General features: G+C 39.8%; 2 protein-coding genes across 3 annotated transcripts; one reads left to right on the top strand and one right to left on the bottom strand.

The window, feature by feature from the left end:
* Positions 1–537: 537 nt before the first annotated feature.
* ppm1aa (protein phosphatase, Mg2+/Mn2+ dependent, 1Aa) lies at positions 538–14,397 on the bottom strand. Its single transcript, XM_057341865.1, has 6 exons — positions 14,063–14,397; positions 11,640–12,511; positions 9,849–9,966; positions 8,672–8,783; positions 8,346–8,403; positions 538–4,004 (listed from the first exon to the last, which is right to left on the bottom strand). Exons 2-6 carry the CDS (start codon positions 12,492–12,494, stop codon positions 3,975–3,977), a joined length of 1,173 nt encoding a protein of 390 aa, XP_057197848.1. The 5' UTR covers positions 12,495–12,511; positions 14,063–14,397; the 3' UTR covers positions 538–3,974.
* A 460-nt stretch (positions 14,398–14,857) lies between these two features.
* Positions 14,858–19,261, top strand: dhrs7 (dehydrogenase/reductase (SDR family) member 7). Of its 2 annotated transcripts, XM_057343027.1 has the most exons (7): positions 14,858–15,359; positions 16,012–16,164; positions 16,364–16,470; positions 16,663–16,902; positions 17,808–17,930; positions 18,024–18,239; positions 18,841–19,261. In XM_057343027.1, the coding sequence occupies exons 1-7, from the start codon at positions 15,230–15,232 to the stop codon at positions 18,886–18,888; spliced, it is 1,017 nt and encodes a 338-aa protein (XP_057199010.1). In that variant the 5' UTR covers positions 14,858–15,229; the 3' UTR covers positions 18,889–19,261. The 2 variants fall into 2 exon arrangements, with proteins under 2 accessions (XP_057199010.1, XP_057199011.1); XM_057343028.1 differs by lacking the exon at positions 16,663–16,902.
* The last annotated feature ends 41 nt before the right edge of the window (positions 19,262–19,302 follow it).

The raw sequence follows: 19,302 nt of genomic DNA, 5'->3' as shown, positions 1-19,302 counted from the left end.
AACTTTGATTGTTAAAAGGTTTAACTTCTCAAGAACACAGCACAGGTTATAAACTTAAAATCACTGCCCCAGTTCTCTCCGTGCTACAGGAATACTGCAAGCAAACTTTCATGATGTCCCCGAGTTCTTTTATTAAAACTACTTAGTCACATCTGTTTATTTGCAGTAAATTATGAATGTACTTTTGTCTTTTCCTGAACCTGCATCTTTTCTGCCAAATAAAAGAGCAACAAGATTTCCGTTTAAACTCTCAAACTAAAAAATGCTTAAAATTATGACTTGAAAAAAATCCATAGTGGAAACACACACAGGATGATACTATTTTCCACTAAAAACAGTATTAGGTCCATAAATACAAAGATGAAATATGGTACTACAAAAAAATTGGCAAATGAAAACGCAATCCACTTCAGAAGCTTAGAGAATTTTTTTCTAAATAGAAAACTAACCTACATTACACAACAGCCCTGGGCCTGTTTTTGGCTAAATTTACTAGTCAATAGTCAAATCGAAACAAAACAAACAAACACAAAAACACTATTTTCAAATAAAATAGGTTTATTCCAGTCTGAAAAGATTAAAACAACAAAAACAGACAGTGGAACAGTTAGATGACCAGAGGGTCACAGTGGGTTACAGGGAAAACAGATTATCCTTGATTACTCACTTCATTTTGTGTACATATTTATAAATGAATACAAATATACATATCAATTATTTAACAAAAATAGCTTAGCTTATGAGGACAGCAGATGACTGAAATGGGCAAAACGAAAATCCTGCTTGTGTCAGAGGTGGGCAAAACGCAAATCCCTTGGGTCGGAGGTGTCAGAGTGAAATACCATACGTGTGTCCATGAGAATGTGTCCACTGGATAAAATGCAAAATTCTTTTGCACAAAACAGTGGTAAGTACGTAGGAGGCTCTGTCATATAAAGCCTACAGCAACCTATAAGCACACAGTGACAGCTTTTGGGGTTTGAAGGGTGGGGTTTCGCAGGATGCGTTAAGGCTGCATTAATCACTCGGTTTAAGAAGGCAGGTCCAGATACACCAAAGAAATCTTCTACCAAGCTAACACTATGAAACTAGCGAACACAGAAATGGGATTTAAGAGTAAAACTAAAATACGAGCGTCTTCGGTGATGGCAAAAAAAAGTCAACCAAAATGCTTACACACAATAAAAAGCAGTTTCATGCATGATATGAATTCCTTGAAAAATGCCCTTGCCAACTTGAGTGACAGGACAAAGTAATAACACATTCATAAACACTTCTACAGTCAATAACTGGTGGCGTATGTTTTCATTGTATGCCATTAACCTAACCTCTTAACTCAATTTTTCTGCCCCAATTGTTTTGATTTAAAAAATCTGGATCTATAACATAATGAAGGGATAAACCTGTACAACAGCAATATATAAAAACAATGCAGCTATCTGAAAGATTTGCACGTACAGTTAAACGCAATGTCAACTTTCACTTACAAGTTGTTTAAAAGTCCAAACTGAAGGTTAAGCCAACTAACAGCAGCCTGTTAATAGTTGTTCCTCTTGTCTACATTCCTAAAGCGACTACAGAATTGCAGACGCAAAACCCAAAAACACATGAATATATCCTGGCTTCTAATGCCATCCTAAAACATTTTATTAAAGGGATAGTTCATCCGGTAAAATCATCAATCCAATCATTTACTCACCCTCATGCTGTTCCTAACCTTTACAATCTTCTCAGTCTTCTTTCTTAAGTGTAAAGAAAAGACTTGTTAGGCAGAATTGTAGTCCACATTTACTTTCATTGCATGGAGAAAGAGACAACATTGTTTAAAATTTGTTGTTGTGAGGTTTACAGCAACAAAAGGGTGATCAAAACGTTTTGTAAATGAACTGTCCCTTTAATCACATTTATTTTGCAAATCCTCCTATTTCACAAATATCTCAACTTCCACTGGGGAAAACATACATCGCACACAAACACAATGATCTTTAAGCTCATGTTATAACACAAGCCAAAGCATAAAGGATACAGGGAGATTCTTTCCGTTTACATTAGCTATACACTGTTAGATTGTCATTTTAAAACAATATTAGTTTTAAAGTTTATTAAATCACCCTGTGAGGTTTTTGAAAGACTACCCTTATTTCAGTATGCAAACATATGGGATTAGGAAAAAATCTATTAATCAGACTCAAGGGAATTACTGCAATATAATCTATTCAACAAATATGATTTAGTTTAGGGAGGTAGGGACACAGACTCGAGGATCATTTTTTTGACCATGTTACACTTCAGACAATCAAAGAACATATGAACAGAAGTGACAATCTTTTAAACCTCTCAAAGAAAAAAAAATCAGAACTACACGTTACATATAGCATTGGAGAAAGGGGGGAAAGGTGCAGAAGGAAATAACCTAAGAGCATTTAAAGGAATAAATCAATCAATCAATCACATACTTAGCAGCAAACAGTACTCCTGTTGCGCTCCCTATTGGTCAGAGGAACATGTGCAAGCGCCACACTACAAGGCAGGCTATTACACTGGATTTGTTCTTTCACAAAAATGTTCAAATTAAAAACTTTAAAGACATCCAAAAAAAAAGAAGAAGGATGCAGATAATATAATCAATTTAAAATAAAATAGATGAAGTAGGAAAAAGCCAAAACATCTGAAAGCATGTGACACTCTCCTTCTAAGCAGTTCAGATGGATGAGCGAGTGCTACAGCTAAAGCCTTATACGCGTGTCAAGAAGCGTGTTAGAATGTCCCACATCGTTTTAAGCACAATAAAACATGCAATCTCACACACATCCATTCACACAATTTGCACAATCCACACACACACGCGCACGCACACGCACGCACGCACGCACGCACGCACACACACACTTAACAGGGCATCTCAATTTTGAGTGCTTCCTAACAATTCCTTTTCCCAGCAAGCACACATGCTGGTCTAGTATGTTCCTATTAGCTGTCTCAAAAATCAAAAGCTGCAGAACACTGAATGAAGAGAGTCCTAGTGTTGATGATGAAAGAAAGGAGGCGGGGAAAGTCAAGGTTCGGCAAATCAGGTAACAGACATTTACGCATAAAACAAGCTACAGTTGGGGAGGTTTGAACATGCACACAAATCGCTTATTTCTCACTCACGCTTCTACTTTCATTCACACGCACGCACGCAAGTTCAGCTTATTTTAAGCAGGACTTAAAGCGGTTTCCTCCGAGGAAGAGGGGAAAAAAGACCCCACTAGAAAGAGAAAAACAGTAGTACTAAAGAGAACATAATTACTGTCATCTGTGCCGTAGATTTACAAAAAAGCTTACTGTACTGTGCTGTGAGCCCATATCATTTACCCGTTTCACTTATAAAATAACAATACAAAAAGTTTTTGTTTAAAAAAAAAGACATTAGGGAAATTGGGGAGGCAGATGCTGTGATGGGTTTTGCAGGTTGGAAAGAAAACAGAAAAGCAGGCGGGGCGTAAAGATGTGCCATTATTTTTCTTTTTATAACCTTAAAACTCAAGCTGCATTTGATACAGGCTTTTTTTTGTACAAGACAATTGCACTTCACAGAAAATAAAAGCTGAAATATACAAACACACAAGGAAATGTGAATCAAATTAATAATTACACCAACAAAAATTTAAGAGGGTTAAGGATAAAAGGTTGTGGGAAGGCTGTGATTCGGGGCATAAGAGTATGCGGACATTTCCAGAAGGTACCATTGCCTTGCTCTGAGAGGGAAGGTTATGTGAACAAGGGAGAAGAGACATCAGCCCCTTCCTCCTCTTCCTCCGAGCAGTCCAGAGCAGCCGAGCTGGGCTGTGGTAGGGTTCTTGTGCAGATCCTGTAGTAGTTGTCTGTATGAGGGTTCTTGTGCGGGGTTGTGGTGCCGGGTCCTGTGGTGGGGTTCTTGTGCGGGGGTTCTGGAGGGTTGTAAACTCTGTGCAGTGTTTAAAGGGGCGGGGCTACCACATGTCATCCGTGGATGCAGAGTCCTTGAATGGAGAGAGGAGGAGAGCAGCTTGTGAGATGCCACCAAGCTCCTCATTTCCAACCACTCAGGAAATGAGGTGTGTGTTACACATCATTAAACATAGATAAAATGAATAAATGAGATATGTGAGGAAAGCGAAGAAATAAATTATTTTAGGAAATGGCAATGGAAACTTGCTGGAAGGATTGAGATCACCTTGGGCTAGGGGTGGGCGGAATGACCAAAAATCTATTTCACGGAATGAATAGTTTTATTTTTTCACGGTAACAATATATTTCATGGTAACAATCTACTATTTTAATTCTATATTTTAGAAAAATTAGGTATTAGATTGATTTCCTTTATTTATATATTACAGTTCATTTAAATGCTCACCATATAGTTAAAATGTAGGAAAGTTATGAAAATGTAATAAAGATATCAAATTAAGTTCTGATAATGAGATTTATTATTAATTTATATTTATCTTCTAGCTATATCACATGTATACAGTAGGAAGATAGCCAACAAGCATGACAATGAAGTTTGAATATATGCACAAACAATGAGAGCACAGTATACGACTGGTTTTATAAACTGGTGTTCATGGGGTCTGTACTGTAGGTCTTTATCGCGCTTCACTCTTTATCAGATGAGCACTTTTAGTGTGTTGCGACTCTCTGTCTTTAGGTTTGTTTATTCTCGTGCTTGTCTTCGCACTGCGAGTGTCTGTCTGGTGACTCCACACCATAGCTCCACACGCGTCTCCCAGTGGCAGCGCTCACGTGGCGAGCATCATCGCAACGCAAGTTTCGCCTTGGCTCGCCTAAAGTTAAACTTTATTAAAACTATTAACAGCTTTACGAAGCGACCTGTCTTCTGAAATACCTGAGAATGAGCTTTATTCTATGCACGCGCAGATCACTGCACCTGCACTGCGGGTGAGAGAAGAAAAATCTCTTACGGTTGACAATTCATTACGCAGTAACGGAATATTCCGTCATTCCGCCCAGCCCTACCTTGGGCTCAAGAAAATATCCAAATTGAGAGAAATTACAGCATTTGGTGTGTAGAAAAGCTATTTGAGGAGCTTTCGCAAAAAGCTGCACTTTCATGAAACATCAATAAATTAACTGAATGGTCAGATTTTATAAGGAAACATGAATGCGGGAATGAATGCATAGAAATATTGACGATACTGGAAGTGCACACACTACAGACAAGCACACAAAAAGCAACATGTTTGCAAAAAAGGACAAAAAAAAAAGATGCTCTGCTGTCTAAACGTTTAAACCTAGACAATATGTGACCCTGGATCACAAAACCAGTCTTAAGTAGCACGGGAACATTTTTAGTAAAAGACAAAAATACATTGTGTGGGTCAAAATTATTGATTTTTCTTTTATGCCAAAAATCATTAGGCTATTAAGTAAAGATCATGTTCCATGAAGATATTTTGTAAATTTCCTACCTTAAATATATAAAAACTTTATTTTTGTGAGTGGATGGTCTGCCACAGTGCCCCTGATTAACAACTTCAAAGGCAATTTTCTCAATATTTTGATTTTTTGCGCTCTCAGATTCCAGAGTTTTAAACGGTTGTATCTCAGCCAGATATTGTCCTATACTAACAACTCCTATATCTATAGAAAGTTTATGTAAAAATCTCAATTTCGAAAAATTGACCCATAAGATTGGTTTTGTTGTCCAGGGTCACATATATCTGACCTTCAAGATGGTTTTGAGTGTGAAATATAAAGCATAAGGAATTTAGTTATATAGATCGAGATGCATGATGAATGCAAAAATCTGAAAATATCAAATGGTAATTGTTTTAACAATATCACCCAGTCCATGTACACGTCATATAATATGTATAATATGTAATATATATAATATATGGTCATATAATTAGAATATCATCAAAAAGTTGATTTATTTCACTAATTCCATTCAAAAAGTGAAACTTGTATATTATATTCATTCATTACACACAGACTGATATATTTCAAATGTTTATTTCTTTTAATTTGATGATTATAACTGACAACTAATGAAAATCCCAAATTCAGTATCTCAGAAAATTAGAATATTACTTAAGACCAATACAAAGAAAGGATTTTTAGAAATCTTGGCCAACTGAAAAGTATGAACATGAAAAGTATGAGCATGTACAGCACTCAATACTTAGTTGGGGCTCCTTTTGCCTGAATTACTGCAGCAATGCGGCGTGGCATGGAGTCGATCAGTCTGTGGCACTGCTCAGGTGTTATGAGAGCCCAGGTTGCTCTGATAGTGGCCTTCAGCTCTTCTGCATTGTTGGGTCTGGCATATCGCATCTTCCTCTTCACAATACCCCATAGATTTTCTATGGGGTTAAGGTCAGGCGAGTTTGCTGGCCAATTAAGAACAGGGATACCATGGTCCTTAAACCAGGTACTGGTAGCTTTGGCACTGTGTGCAGGTGCCAAGTCCTGTTGGAAAATGAAATCTGCATCTCCATAAAGTTGGTCAGCAGCAGGAAGCAGGAAGTGCTCTAAAACTTCCTGGTATACGGCTGCGTTGACCATGGACCTCAGAAAACACAGTGGACCAACACCAGCAGATGACATGGCACCCCAAACCATCACTGACTGTGGAACCTTTACACTGGACCTCAAGCAACGTGGATTCTGTGCCTCTCCTCTCTTCCTCCAGACTCTGGGACCCTGATTTCCAAAGGAAATGCAAAATTTACTTTCATCAGAGAACATAACTTTGGACCACTCAGCAGCAGTCCAGTCCTTTTTGTCTTTAGCCCAGGCGAGACGCTTCTGACGCTGTCTGTTGTTCAAGAGTGGCTTGACACAAGGAGTGCGACAGCTGAAACCCATGTCTTGCATACGTCTGTGCGTAGTGGTTCTTGAAGCACTGACTCCAGCTGCAGTCTCCCCCACATCCAGCTGGAATCTCCCCCACATTTTTGAATGGGTTTTGTTTCACAATCCTCTCCAGGGTGCGGTTATCCCTAATGCTTGTACACTTTTTTCTACCACATCTTTTCCTTCCCTTCGCCTTTCTATTAATGTGCTTGGACACAGAGCTCTGTGAACAGCCAGCCTCTTTTGCAATGACCTTTTGTGTCTTGCCCTCCTTGTGCAATGTGTCAATGGTCGTCTTTTGGACAACTGTCAAGTCAGCAGTCTTCCCCATGATTGTGTAACCTACAGAACTAGACTGAGAGACCATTTAATGGCCTTTGCAGGTGTTTTGAGTTAATTAGCTGATTAGAGTGTGGCACCAGGTGTCTTCAATATTGAACCTTTTCACAATATTCTAATTTTATGAGATACTGAATTTGGGGTTTTCATTAGTTGTCAGTTATAATCATCAAAATTAAAAGAAATAAACATTTGAAATATATCAGTCTGTGTGTAATGAATGAATATAATATACAAGTTTCACTTTTTGAATGGAATTAGTGAAATAAATCAACTTTTTGATGATATTCTAATTATATGACCAGCACCTGTATATATTTTATTATGGCCCCGGTGTGGTAGTTTGTCTCTGACTGCCCCGGTAGTGATGGGACACTTTAAAATGAATGGCTGGGATGCCTGATGCATTGCAAGAAACTAACCTGCTGTTACAATGCTAGTCACAACAGCTTCTCTGGACTTATTTTAAAATAGCTGACAGTGATTCTGTTAACTATTCTTGCAATTAGTACCACACTGGCTGTAATAATCTAATAAAAACCTACAGCTTCCTTGAAAGCGGTACTCAAGGATGCAACTAAAAGTGAAGCGTCAAAGAGGAAAAACACCACCAACCTATCACACAGCATTAGCCCACAAATGCTCACACCAACCCACCAGAATTCACACTTAGCAGGCTTAACTGCCCCTTATGAATATGAATGAGATGACATGAATAGGGAGAATAGATGAATTAAGAGGAGAGCAAAAAGATAGAACAGAAACGAATAGTTTTTTATGACTGCCCATGTGGCCTGAAATGCTTTTGAAATTACGAGAGACAACAAGAAAAACGGACTGAGGTTTGCATATCAAAAAAAAAGCTACATCAAAACCCAAAACCCTGAGTGCTGAAGAGCACCTGAAGATGCTGATTTAAAATCAAATTTCACACACTATAAAAATGTTTTAGATAAATAAATGCAGATGTATATCATCATTTTCTTTCTAATCTATTGGAATTTTCAAAGCACAGTCTGAGCAGATATTATGAAGCGGGATGGCAACATGCACAAAGAAATGACGCGAATGCTCAAGATGACAAATGCAGTCATGCACTGTGACAGAAATCAAAACAAAACATGGCAGCATTCACACACACAGGGTCAGTGTGATGTACTCACTGTATCCTCATTCCTGTACGGGTTGAGTTTGTTGTATACTGCTTCAATTACACTCCGCCTATGACAAACACAAACACAGGTATAAGCATCTTATAGGAAAGAGGGGGAATATGGAAAGAAACAGCAGCTCCCCTCTAAAATCTATTTTGCTGCCTTGTTGTCTATACAGACATGACACATGAAATGAAAATGTTAGTTTTGAAAAAACACATTTCTCAACAGGTGAGACTGATCCACCAATTATTCATAAAAATGTCGCCAATATGGGCCGATCACTCGAGAGACATAAGGAGAGAGAGAGATAAGGGAAGAAAGTGCAAACTCACTTGCTGGCCAACTCTCCTCCAGGTGGTAAGTTGGGGATGCTCTCGGATGCTAATGTGCGCATCACGTGAACCAGGTCTGGCACGCCTTCGTCCCCCTGCCTCTTCAGAATCTCTGTTTCACAACAATTAAAAGAAATCAATATTGTGTTGTTTTTTAATCCAGCTGGATGAAATGCAGCTCACTGCTTAAAGGGATATTTCAGAGGCAAAACAAAATGTCCCCATGTTTTACTCGGGCATCCTGACTGAATATGACTTTCTTCTTGAAGAATAATGCAGTCGGAGTTATAATACCACATATAATTTTTCTTCCAACCGGTCATCGATCAAAGAACAAGCCTCTGATTCACGTGAAGTCGAGGGATAACGGAAGTTAGACAATGACATTAATAGCGCAGTCAATATGGATATTTCTCTTAAACATGGATCGATTCGCTTCAGAAGACCTTTGTTAAGACCACGGAGCCGTGTCGAGCAGTTCTTTTATAGATGGATTCACTTTTTGGAGCTTCAAAAAATTCACTCCCGTTCTACAGCTTGGAAGAAAAATTATATGTGGTATTATAACCAGTGTTGGGTGTAACTAGTTACTAAGTAATTAGTTACTATAATTTAATTACTTCTCCCTTAAACAAGTAAAGTAAGGTACTCTAATTTATTCTGTAATTTAATTACAGTTACTTCTGCTGTAATTGAACTAAATACTTTGTGTAATATATGTGTGTGTAATAGTGGAACTGACATCAAAATTCAAAGTCTAACTTTAAAATCCGTGCTTTAATGTATAATTCTCACATTTCTAATACTTTGGACAGTTAATAATACGACTTTATGTAGTTTTATATTATTTATTTGAATGAATTAAAAGAGCCGTTTCATGTCTATCCTTCAATTCTAACCAAGGTTGATGTAGGATATAGAAAGTAATTAGTAATAAGTAATTAAATACTTTTTGAAGAGCGTCAATTGTACAGTAATCTAATTACACTATTGAATATGTAATTAGTAACTAGTAATTAATTACTTTTTCAGAGTAAATTACCCAACACTGATTATAACTCAGACTACATTATTCTTCAAGAAGAAAGTCATATTTGAGGGCAAGTAAAACATGGGGAAATTTTGTTTTGCCTCAGAAATATCCCTTTAAGTTTAATAACAAGCAGTTTGCGTCTACCTTCTACTCGACTCTCCAGGTACTTATCGAGCTCCGCCTCTCTTTTGACAGCCTCAGGAGAAACCTTTGGTGCATTGACGAAACACACCAACACTACACTCATGTTGTCACGGCTTCCCTGTCCAATCACAGATGAAAGAAGGAGTTAAAATACTGAACAGTAGAAGCACTGAGCAGCATTTCCCATACAATGCATTTGCTTGGGCGGTCTGCCCAGGTATATTAATGGCCGCCCAAGTATATTTGGCATCACATTTTGTAATTTTTTATCCATCCATGATAATGACTGTATCTGTGATCAATTAACTAGTGGACAAACAGCGCTTCCGCATCTTCTGTCTTTCCTGACTTGTTTGGTGTGAGTGGCGCGTGGCCGTGTGCGCGTCCTCTTCTTCCGTATTCACATGCACCCTCTTCCGATGAGCTCCATGGCTGTCTCATTTCTTAAGGCTGCATCATCCAGAGGTCTCATTCGAAGGCTGCTACGTCATCGAGGCTGTCTAGTTTCATAAAATCAGGTACTCTCCGGAGGCACCCTTCAAACGCGACCTTCTTTGACAGGAATTCGGAGGATACATGAGCTGTATCCTTCGTTGCTAGAGATAACCCACAATTCTTTGAGTCGGCCAACGTCTGTTATTTGAATAAATGACAACAGCTGGACATTCAATCAAATATGCGGTGTTTAAATGTGAACAGTTTTTTTAATCTTAGCAGGCAGTAAATAGGTTTACAAGTGTTTAGTTTTTTTTTTTAACGTTTTGAAACAGTAAGGCAAAAATTGTATATTTGTTTAACTCTTTTGGCATTGTTTAAGGTAGAAAGTAACCTACTTTTTACCTTTTAAATCATGTAGAAATCATTTTAATTAATTTGACAGGTGTGCGAGTGCAACGTGTTGTCATAGTATGTCCTACTAAGGACGTCTCATTTAATTCTAAGTTGAGAATCCTCCGTATACTGCATCCTTTAGAGGATGATACCTCTGGAGGACACAAGGATGCAGCCTTACGAAACGAGACACAGCCCCTGTGTGTGCGAGCCCTCGGCATCTCTTCCGCGTGTGTAGTTAATGCAGTCGTGGCCTAATGGTTAGAGAGTCGGACACGTGAACAGAAGGTTGCCGGTTCGATTCCCAGGGCCGGCGGGTAAGGTGCCCTTGAGCAAGGCACCTTACCCCCACTTGCTCCCCGGGCGCTGCAGTGATAGCTGCCCACTGCTCCGGGTGTATGTGTGTTCACCACTTGCTGTGCGTGTGTTCACTACTCTCTGGATGGATTAAATGCAGAGGTCACATTTCGGGTATGGGTCACCATATCTGACTAATAGGTCACTTTCCACTTTCACTTTCACTAATACAGCAACACACTGTCGAGAAAGGGCAAACACCATATGTAGATGTACTGTATTGTGATGTTGTCTGATGATGTTGCATTTATAAATCAGGATTTTAGCAGCAGTTAAAGTGACTGTTGGTGGGTTTCAGTTGTACAATATAGTACAATGTGACAGATCAGAAAGTAGAAGATAAACAGATATCAAGTGCTAACACGACGCAAACGTGACGTGATGATGTCACAAATATGCTAATTAGTTTGTGAAGTCACCAGCGCCACAAGTCTGTCGAAATCCTGTGGGAAACACGGCTGAGCATAGATTTTTTTTCATAGAACACATTTGAGGGTCTTGCAAATTAGTGATGACTGTAATATTTATAAAGTTGCACAATTATCAACACGTTACAGAAACATACATTGGTTATTTCAGGTGAGAGTGTTTGTTTACACCCACCTTATACAAACAGGTATCTACAATTTCATTGCAGATCCTCTCCAGATCATCAGTCACCTCAAGCCGGGAACGAACAAAATCACAAAGCTCCTCATTAGCCATCACATCCCAGATCCCATCACAAGCCAGTACAATAAACTCGTCCTCCTCCTCCGATCGCTCTATAGCATACACCTCCGGCTCCGGAGACACCAGCTGCTCCGTGGGACCCTTCCCATGCACGCACTTATAGTCAAAGTCCCCCAGAGCCCTGGACACCGCCAGAGACCCGTTCACACGCTGGATCATCACAGACCCTCCAGCATTCTGAATTCTCTCTTTCTCCAGTGGATTGCTGGGTTTATGGTCCTGTGTGAAGAAGTGCACAACTCCTCCGCGGCTCAGCATCCCCCGCGAGTCTCCGCAGTTGATGAAGTAGATGTGGCGGGGCGATATGATCACACCGACGGCCGTCGAGCCGCTGCGGTCGGCTCCACCATGCTTCTTCTCCGAGATCTGCCGCATGTGATCGTCGATCTGCAGAAAACCTGTACGGATACCGGTTTTCACACAGTCAACGCTGGGCTCCGCGTCTGGACTGCCACCTCCGCCCCCACCCTGGAAGTCAGGGTTGCTGGTGATGTGCTCCAGGAGGTGCTCGCAGCAGTACCGCGCCACCTGAGATCCCGCGTGCCCGTCATAAACAGCAAAGAAAGACCAGGGGTCGAGGCCATTGGGCAGACCGATGACAGAAGTATGCGCATCCTCCATCTCTACGCGCCAACCCTGCATGCTGCTTAGGCCGTAGCGCAGGTGGTTTCCCTCGCCATGAGCGTTGTGCTTCTCCATCTTTGGCTTATCCAGAAATGCACCCATCTTAACCTTTTAAGAATCTGAAAGAAAATATTCAAGGATGATGAGAAATATAGAAAAGTAAAAGTGTGGGCTGGATAAGCACTGGGTTAACCAATGCTTGTTTTTAACCAATGCAAGACACCGAACGGAAGACACTAAAGACTCCTCAGCCATATTTTTCAATTACTTTTTATTGTTTAGTGACACTAGCGGTGTGGTATGTAAATTGTTTACTTTCTAGAAGAACCAACATTATCCTTCACGTTTATTTATTTACAGAGCATTTGCCTACAAAAATTTCCAGTTTTGTATACCATACCATAGGCCACTTTAGGAAATAAACAAAGCATGGTGAGAGTAAAGGTTCAACACCAATACAATCTGGGAATATATTCAGGGTGACAACCAAAGATCGTTTTATACAGTTAATCAAACATCAACCTTAAAACTGAACAATAACTGTAGTCAATCCCAATAAGCATTTACCAAGGGCAATGTCAGCTTATAACATAAAAGAATTGGGTTACATGAACCTGTGAAACCTTTAATAGGAGGGATGGCAGTTGGCACTAAAAAAATACATTCACTACTAGAATCAAGTCTAAAAGCTCACACACCAAACACATGGTCTCTATTTTCATAATTCACAACGACTGAAACTCCCAAAGTCTTGTCATACCACTGGCCACTTTAGAAATAAACCAAAGGCATGCCAACAGCCACCAAGTTCAAATACACATACACATTACAAAGGCAGGCAGGCAGGCAGACACACACACACACACACACACACACACACACACACACACACACACACACACACACACACACACACACACACACACACACACACACACAGAAGGTTCTCTGCCATGTATGGCCGTCAGCTAACACACTGCTATGCAGTCTACACACTCTCTAACTAAAAATAGAAAAGTACAGATGCAGTCTGACCACAATTCACCACCCATCAATCACAATCATCAAACTGAGCACAAGGCGTGTGTATTGTATAAAATAAGCCTGTATATGCCTGACCAATATATAAATGTGATGAAGCTGCAGATTTGGGCTTGTTGATAAAGTAACATTCAGGTTCAAACAGGTGCAATGCATGTTCTTCGCCCTTGTTAGTGGTGCTAATATTTGACATTTAAACAGGCGCGTGCAGACCTGCCGCATGTTCACGCGCCTGTATTCCACATTACGTCATGGTGTCGCGAGCCTACTAATGGATTAGCCTCATGCTAACATTGACACTCCCGTTACTACTTGACTTGATCTCGCTGTAATCAAAACAAGCGAACAAAGTACAGTCTTCTAGCGGGTGTAACGTGAATGAGTTAAATGTCTGTGAGACGTTCATTGATGGAGTATAAAGTAAGACAAGTAGGTTAAATGCTGACAAGGCCATCATGAAGCCTCGAGATAAGGTGTCCAGTTTAGGGGCCTCTGAGCGCTATGCGCCGGATACAGGCGGCGGGTCAGCCCGCTAAGATCACGCAACCGCGACCTACTCCCTTAGCATGCATGCTAACAGGCTACGTCTATCATTCACGTATGTATAGCACAAAAGCAAATTAACTTACCCACTCAACAAGTCCCAGAGAGCTCTGTAGCGGAGGAGTTAAAAATAGAAAGAGAGAGAAGGGCGAAGAGAAAGTAATAGATATAAACCGAGCGCGGCGGTGGAGAGAGAGAAACAGGCTGTGGCTTGTTTTGCTTTGCATTCAGTCTGTGAAAGAGCGAACCTCCATTATCTGTCTAAACCAGGAATGCATCATTCCCATTTATTTTGCGTCCCGAATGTATGTGTTAAATGAGAAGTGGCAGATTTGACCGCAATTTTGGTCCGCTGTGTTCGGGACCGAATCTCTGCACACCAGCAGCAGCGAAGGGACCCGGATGTGGATTGAGCAGGGCTGCGTACTTAAAAGAATGACATCATCATCTCTCATTCACTATCCCTCCATCTGCACATCATTCTGTCATCACCATTACATCCTTCAACCATCGATCCTACATCCACCACCCCTCAAGAACTGACCATTTTAACCTCTTTCGGAATGAATAAAAACTAGCAAATTGTGTCTTCAAAATGTGTCTCGAGTCTTAATGTGTCTTGAGAAATTAATGCAATTTGTTTCATACAATTATTGTCTAAAACATTTTTATTAACACTGTCACAAATTTGATCAGAAATTGACCAAAAGCCATTTCAGTGGACAAGATATTAACGAGTAAATGTTTTAATTCAGTTAGATCTTATATTTGCTTTTATTACATTTTATTAAGGCCATATATCGAACATTGAGGCTTCTCTGCATGACACCGGCCATTATTTTGTACAGTAGTAACAACTGATGTAACTAGTTACCACGTGACTCTTCGTAAGGGTTGTTTTGATGGGTCGACAGACAACAGCGTACCAGCAGCACTTCATATTTAACTAAAAGCGTCTTTGTCAGAAAATAAACGTAATAATAACAGTGTAACCGCTGCTGTGCGCTCCATAAGGACATAATCTGAACCCGGAAGGTTTTGAATAATACAGCGGGTCCTGCCGGGTCGTATACGATTTTAAATCCGCAGAGCTGATACGGAAGACGCATGTTGTAATTCACACACAGAGCTGTCAAGCGCTCGGTTTGCGCAAGGAGCACCAACGCTAACAGCCAGATAAACGTTAGACTCTGTAACTTACTAGCTTCGGAAGTTTGTAAAGTTTCTAACCTCTTGTGTCAGCGCAGAAAAAAATGGACGTGTGCTGGTCATGTCTGATTGTTTTAGGAATCGCCGTTTATGTCCTTACGCAACTTCTTCGCTTAATTTTCGGTGACGCCGATCTGACTTTATTATGGGCGGAGAAGATCGGCAGCACACCAGGTAAATCGATAAAAAGTTAACATGCATTTTTCTTACAGCAATAATGTTTTGTGTTCATCATCGTTTGTATCTCAAGAACAACGGTAGAAGTATATTTCACTGTATCTGTCTGGGTTGTCACAACGTCAAATGTCACAGCTCTACGATTGTGGAATTTGCACCATGTGGTTGACTGTGTTTAAATAAGGCAGGTTCACATAATCCACATTCATTCATACAAATTGAACTAGCATTTGACCGGGACAAGTACATACTGTGCACTTTATCTCAGTTGCAGCACAAAGGTCATGGGTTCGAACCCAGCGAACACACGTAATGAATGCACTGAACAGTAAGCCTGCCAAATGCATAAATGTCAGAGATTGGAGTGTGTTCTGTTTATAAAACAAAGTGCAAAAAATAATCACACAGTAGGCTACACATTTCTCTATATCTGCATTTTCTCTCTCCTATTTTGAATTTGTATATTTCAGCACTGCATATACTTTTACTAAGATCAGAGTCTACTTTATAGTATCTCTGTAAAAGTATATGTAGTGCTGACCCAACCAATAGGATGGTAGGTGATATATACACTGAATTTTAATTCACTTAATTTTACAGGAACTTGTTTAACACATATACAATACAATGTTTTTAATCATTTTTTCAGAGTCAAAGTTGCGAGGCAAAGTGGTCTGGATTACTGGAGCATCCAGTGGTATCGGGGAGGAACTGGCCTATCAACTCTCTGCAATTGGTGCTCGGCTAGTGCTGTCTGCCCGTAGAGAGAATGAGCTGGAGAGGGTGAAGCGCTCATGTTTAGGTAAGATAAGCACAGAGGAAAGCGTACGATACTAGAGTTAACGCACAAAAGCGCCCAGGAGTTAAATATGTACAGTCATTCATGTCTCTTTATAGCCACTGAGTGTGACCCTGAATGTCTGTCCTGCATTACACAATCATGTGCTAAAAGCATACACACTATGACACCGAGCTGAAATACATTCTCTTTCTCCTATTAGAGCGCTCCTCTTTAAAGGATGAGGATATTCTTGTTATTCCCCTCGATTTGATGGACCGTGCATCGCATAAGGAAAAAACGGAGACAGCTCTGAAGCACTTTGGTGATGTAAATGCATCCTGTTTTTCACATCAGATGTTATTTATTCCTTTTAACTGAAATAATTCAGTTAGTATGATACACAAATCGTCCAGGATCAAGTCCATGATGAATACCTTGCACAGTTTTTCTAAAGATTTCCCAGTCTTGTATTTTTAACTAAATAGTCCGACAACTCTTTGGTTGTGTCTGCATTTTCAGATAGATGTGCTGATAAATAACGGTGGTCGGAGCCAGCGTTCGCTTTTTATGGACACAGATGTGGATGTGTACGAGGCACTTATGGAGCTCAACTATCTTGGCACCGTATCTGTCACTAAGCAGGTGCTACACCACATGATGCGTCGTGGTAGTGGTATCATAGCAACCGTCAGTAGCGTCGTAGGCTTTGTAGGGGCACCACTGGCAACAGGGTATACTGCAAGCAAGCATGCAGTGCAGGTGAGAGCAAACATCACAAATTAGTTGACCAAATTATCACAAAACATGTACATGTTATAGCATCATCTGATACAGGAAATATTGTCATATAGACAGTTATTAGAGTCCGAGTAAAGTGACATTAAAATATGTGTTCTGAGTTTGTCACACAACAGAAAAGTGTGTTATTAACCACCAGCCAAATTTGAATGGAGAAAAAAACATCCAAGTAAATAAAATAAGCTATCAAAATCTTGGAAAAATAATCAGGACTCTCAAACGCTAGGGGCGTGTCCGCTGTTGGTGCTGAAGCCACGCCCACTCGCGTTGCTCAACCTGAGTCCCCAGTAGGTTTATGTGAAGATTTTTATGGGAGGATTTGAATTCAAACACGCACGAGTCAATGAACACGATATTCATCAATAGATAATCACTGAAGCACGTCGCAATCACGCGCAGTGTTCCCCTTCCGTTTGGGACGTTATTCGCCTCCGTCCATTCGCTTCTATGTTACCGTTTGCTTGTTATTTGGCATAAGATTTGTTTAGTTGGGCAGAGTGAGAGTGGGAGAGAGCCTGAAAGCGTGTGCGTGAGAGCTTGCAACCATGAGCTCGTGATTGAGCAGACGCCTGATGCTAGGCGATCTAGTGAAAAGGGAGGGGCCATGCATGCTCGGACGCTCCATTGAGTTATCGACCCCCCTGTTTTAGCCCCGCCCAAAAAATCCTGGACAGAGAATTGGTGAAAAACTGTTTAATGGTTTAACTCTACAATTCAGTACTACATACTTCTGAGTCTTTGTACTGTGTTTCAGCAATACATTTCTAACATCAACAATGTGTTTAGAAACAATTCTCAGAATTCTCATTACCCGGACTTTAAAAGAAAAAAACTCCTGTATGGAATAAAATCTGTTGTTTCTGCAGGGTTTCTTTAAAAGTCTCAGAACAGAACTCACAGATTATCCAAACATCACTATAAGTACCATCTGCCCTGGACCTGTAATATCAAGCATCGTTCACAATGCTTTCACCGAGCAGCTTGAGAAGGTGCCACATCAGCTCAAAAAGCAAAAATGATCACCATTACACCAGAACACTGCCATTTGTCTTTTTCATTTATTTTCACATTTCTTGCACTAGCCTGTTTCCACAAGTGGTGATCAAACGCATAAGATGTCTACAGAGCGCTGTGTCCACCTCATCCTGGTAGGTCTGGCCAACCACGTGAAAGAGATGTGGATTGCTCAACAGCCCTTTCTGCTGTTCTGCTATATGTGGCAGTACACTCCCACTTTGGCTTGGTACTTCACAAATATTCTGGGTAAAAAGCGTGTGCAGAACTTCAAAGCCGGACTGGTGAGTACTGGCATTTTAAATGAATACAGATTAGATCCATAGAAGTATTGTAGATTATAGTGATAATACACTGCAGTTAGATTAATCACAAATACTGTACATTAAAGGGATAGTTAACCCAAAAATTAAAATTCGGTCATTTACTCACCTTCGAGTTGTTCCAAATCTGTATAAATTTCTTTGTTCTGATGAACACAGAGAAAGATATTTGGAAGAATGCTTATAACCAAACAGTTATTGGACCCCATTGACTGCCATAGTAGGAACAATGACTTTATTTATTTTTTGTTCTGTTGAACACAAAAGACGATATTTTGAAGAATGTAGGACAGCAAACAGTTTTGGGGTACCTTTGAATACCATTGTCATTTTCCCGCTATGGTAGTCAAGGGGGTGCAAGAACTGTTTCGTTACAAGCCTTCGTCCAAATATCTTTCACTGTGTTCAACCAAACAAAGAAATTTATACAGATTTGGTACAACTAGAGTGAGCAATTCATGACAGAATTTTCATTTTTGGGAACTATCCCTTTAACTCTGATACCATTTTGATTTATGTCTTTTCCCTGATTTTTCTCTTTCTGAAACTTGCCCTTTTTTAGGATGCAGACTCAGCATACTTTAGCAAGCCAAAGATCAAGACCACCTGAAATTGTAATATTTTCATCTTATTTTAAAGTATAAATGTGTGCTTTCCTGAACAATCTTGGAGTGGAAGGACCAAATCAACTAAAACAAATCTACTAAACAAGGATTTAGACTCCCACTATTTAAACAAAAAAGGGAATCTTTTGCTTGCTGTATTAATAACAAAATCAAATAATAGAAAAAAAGGATTTGCCGTTGATGCATGTATTATTTTTGTGTCAGTATTAAAACATTTTGTGATTCAAAAAATGATGAATATGAAAACATCTATATTACAGCTATACAATTACACAACTATACAAATACCAAGCCAAAGTAGAAGGAACAAATAAAAAATTACCTTTTCCATAAGGTGCTCAAATGTTTAACAGAATTTGCACATACTTCAGATTGGACAAACGGGTTCATAAAAGCGC

The sequence above is a fragment of the Triplophysa rosa genome, linkage group LG9, assembly GCF_024868665.1.
Source record: "Triplophysa rosa linkage group LG9, Trosa_1v2, whole genome shotgun sequence".
NCBI lineage: Eukaryota > Metazoa > Chordata > Actinopteri > Cypriniformes > Nemacheilidae > Triplophysa > Triplophysa rosa.
This window is presented reverse-complemented; position numbering and strand designations above follow the sequence as displayed.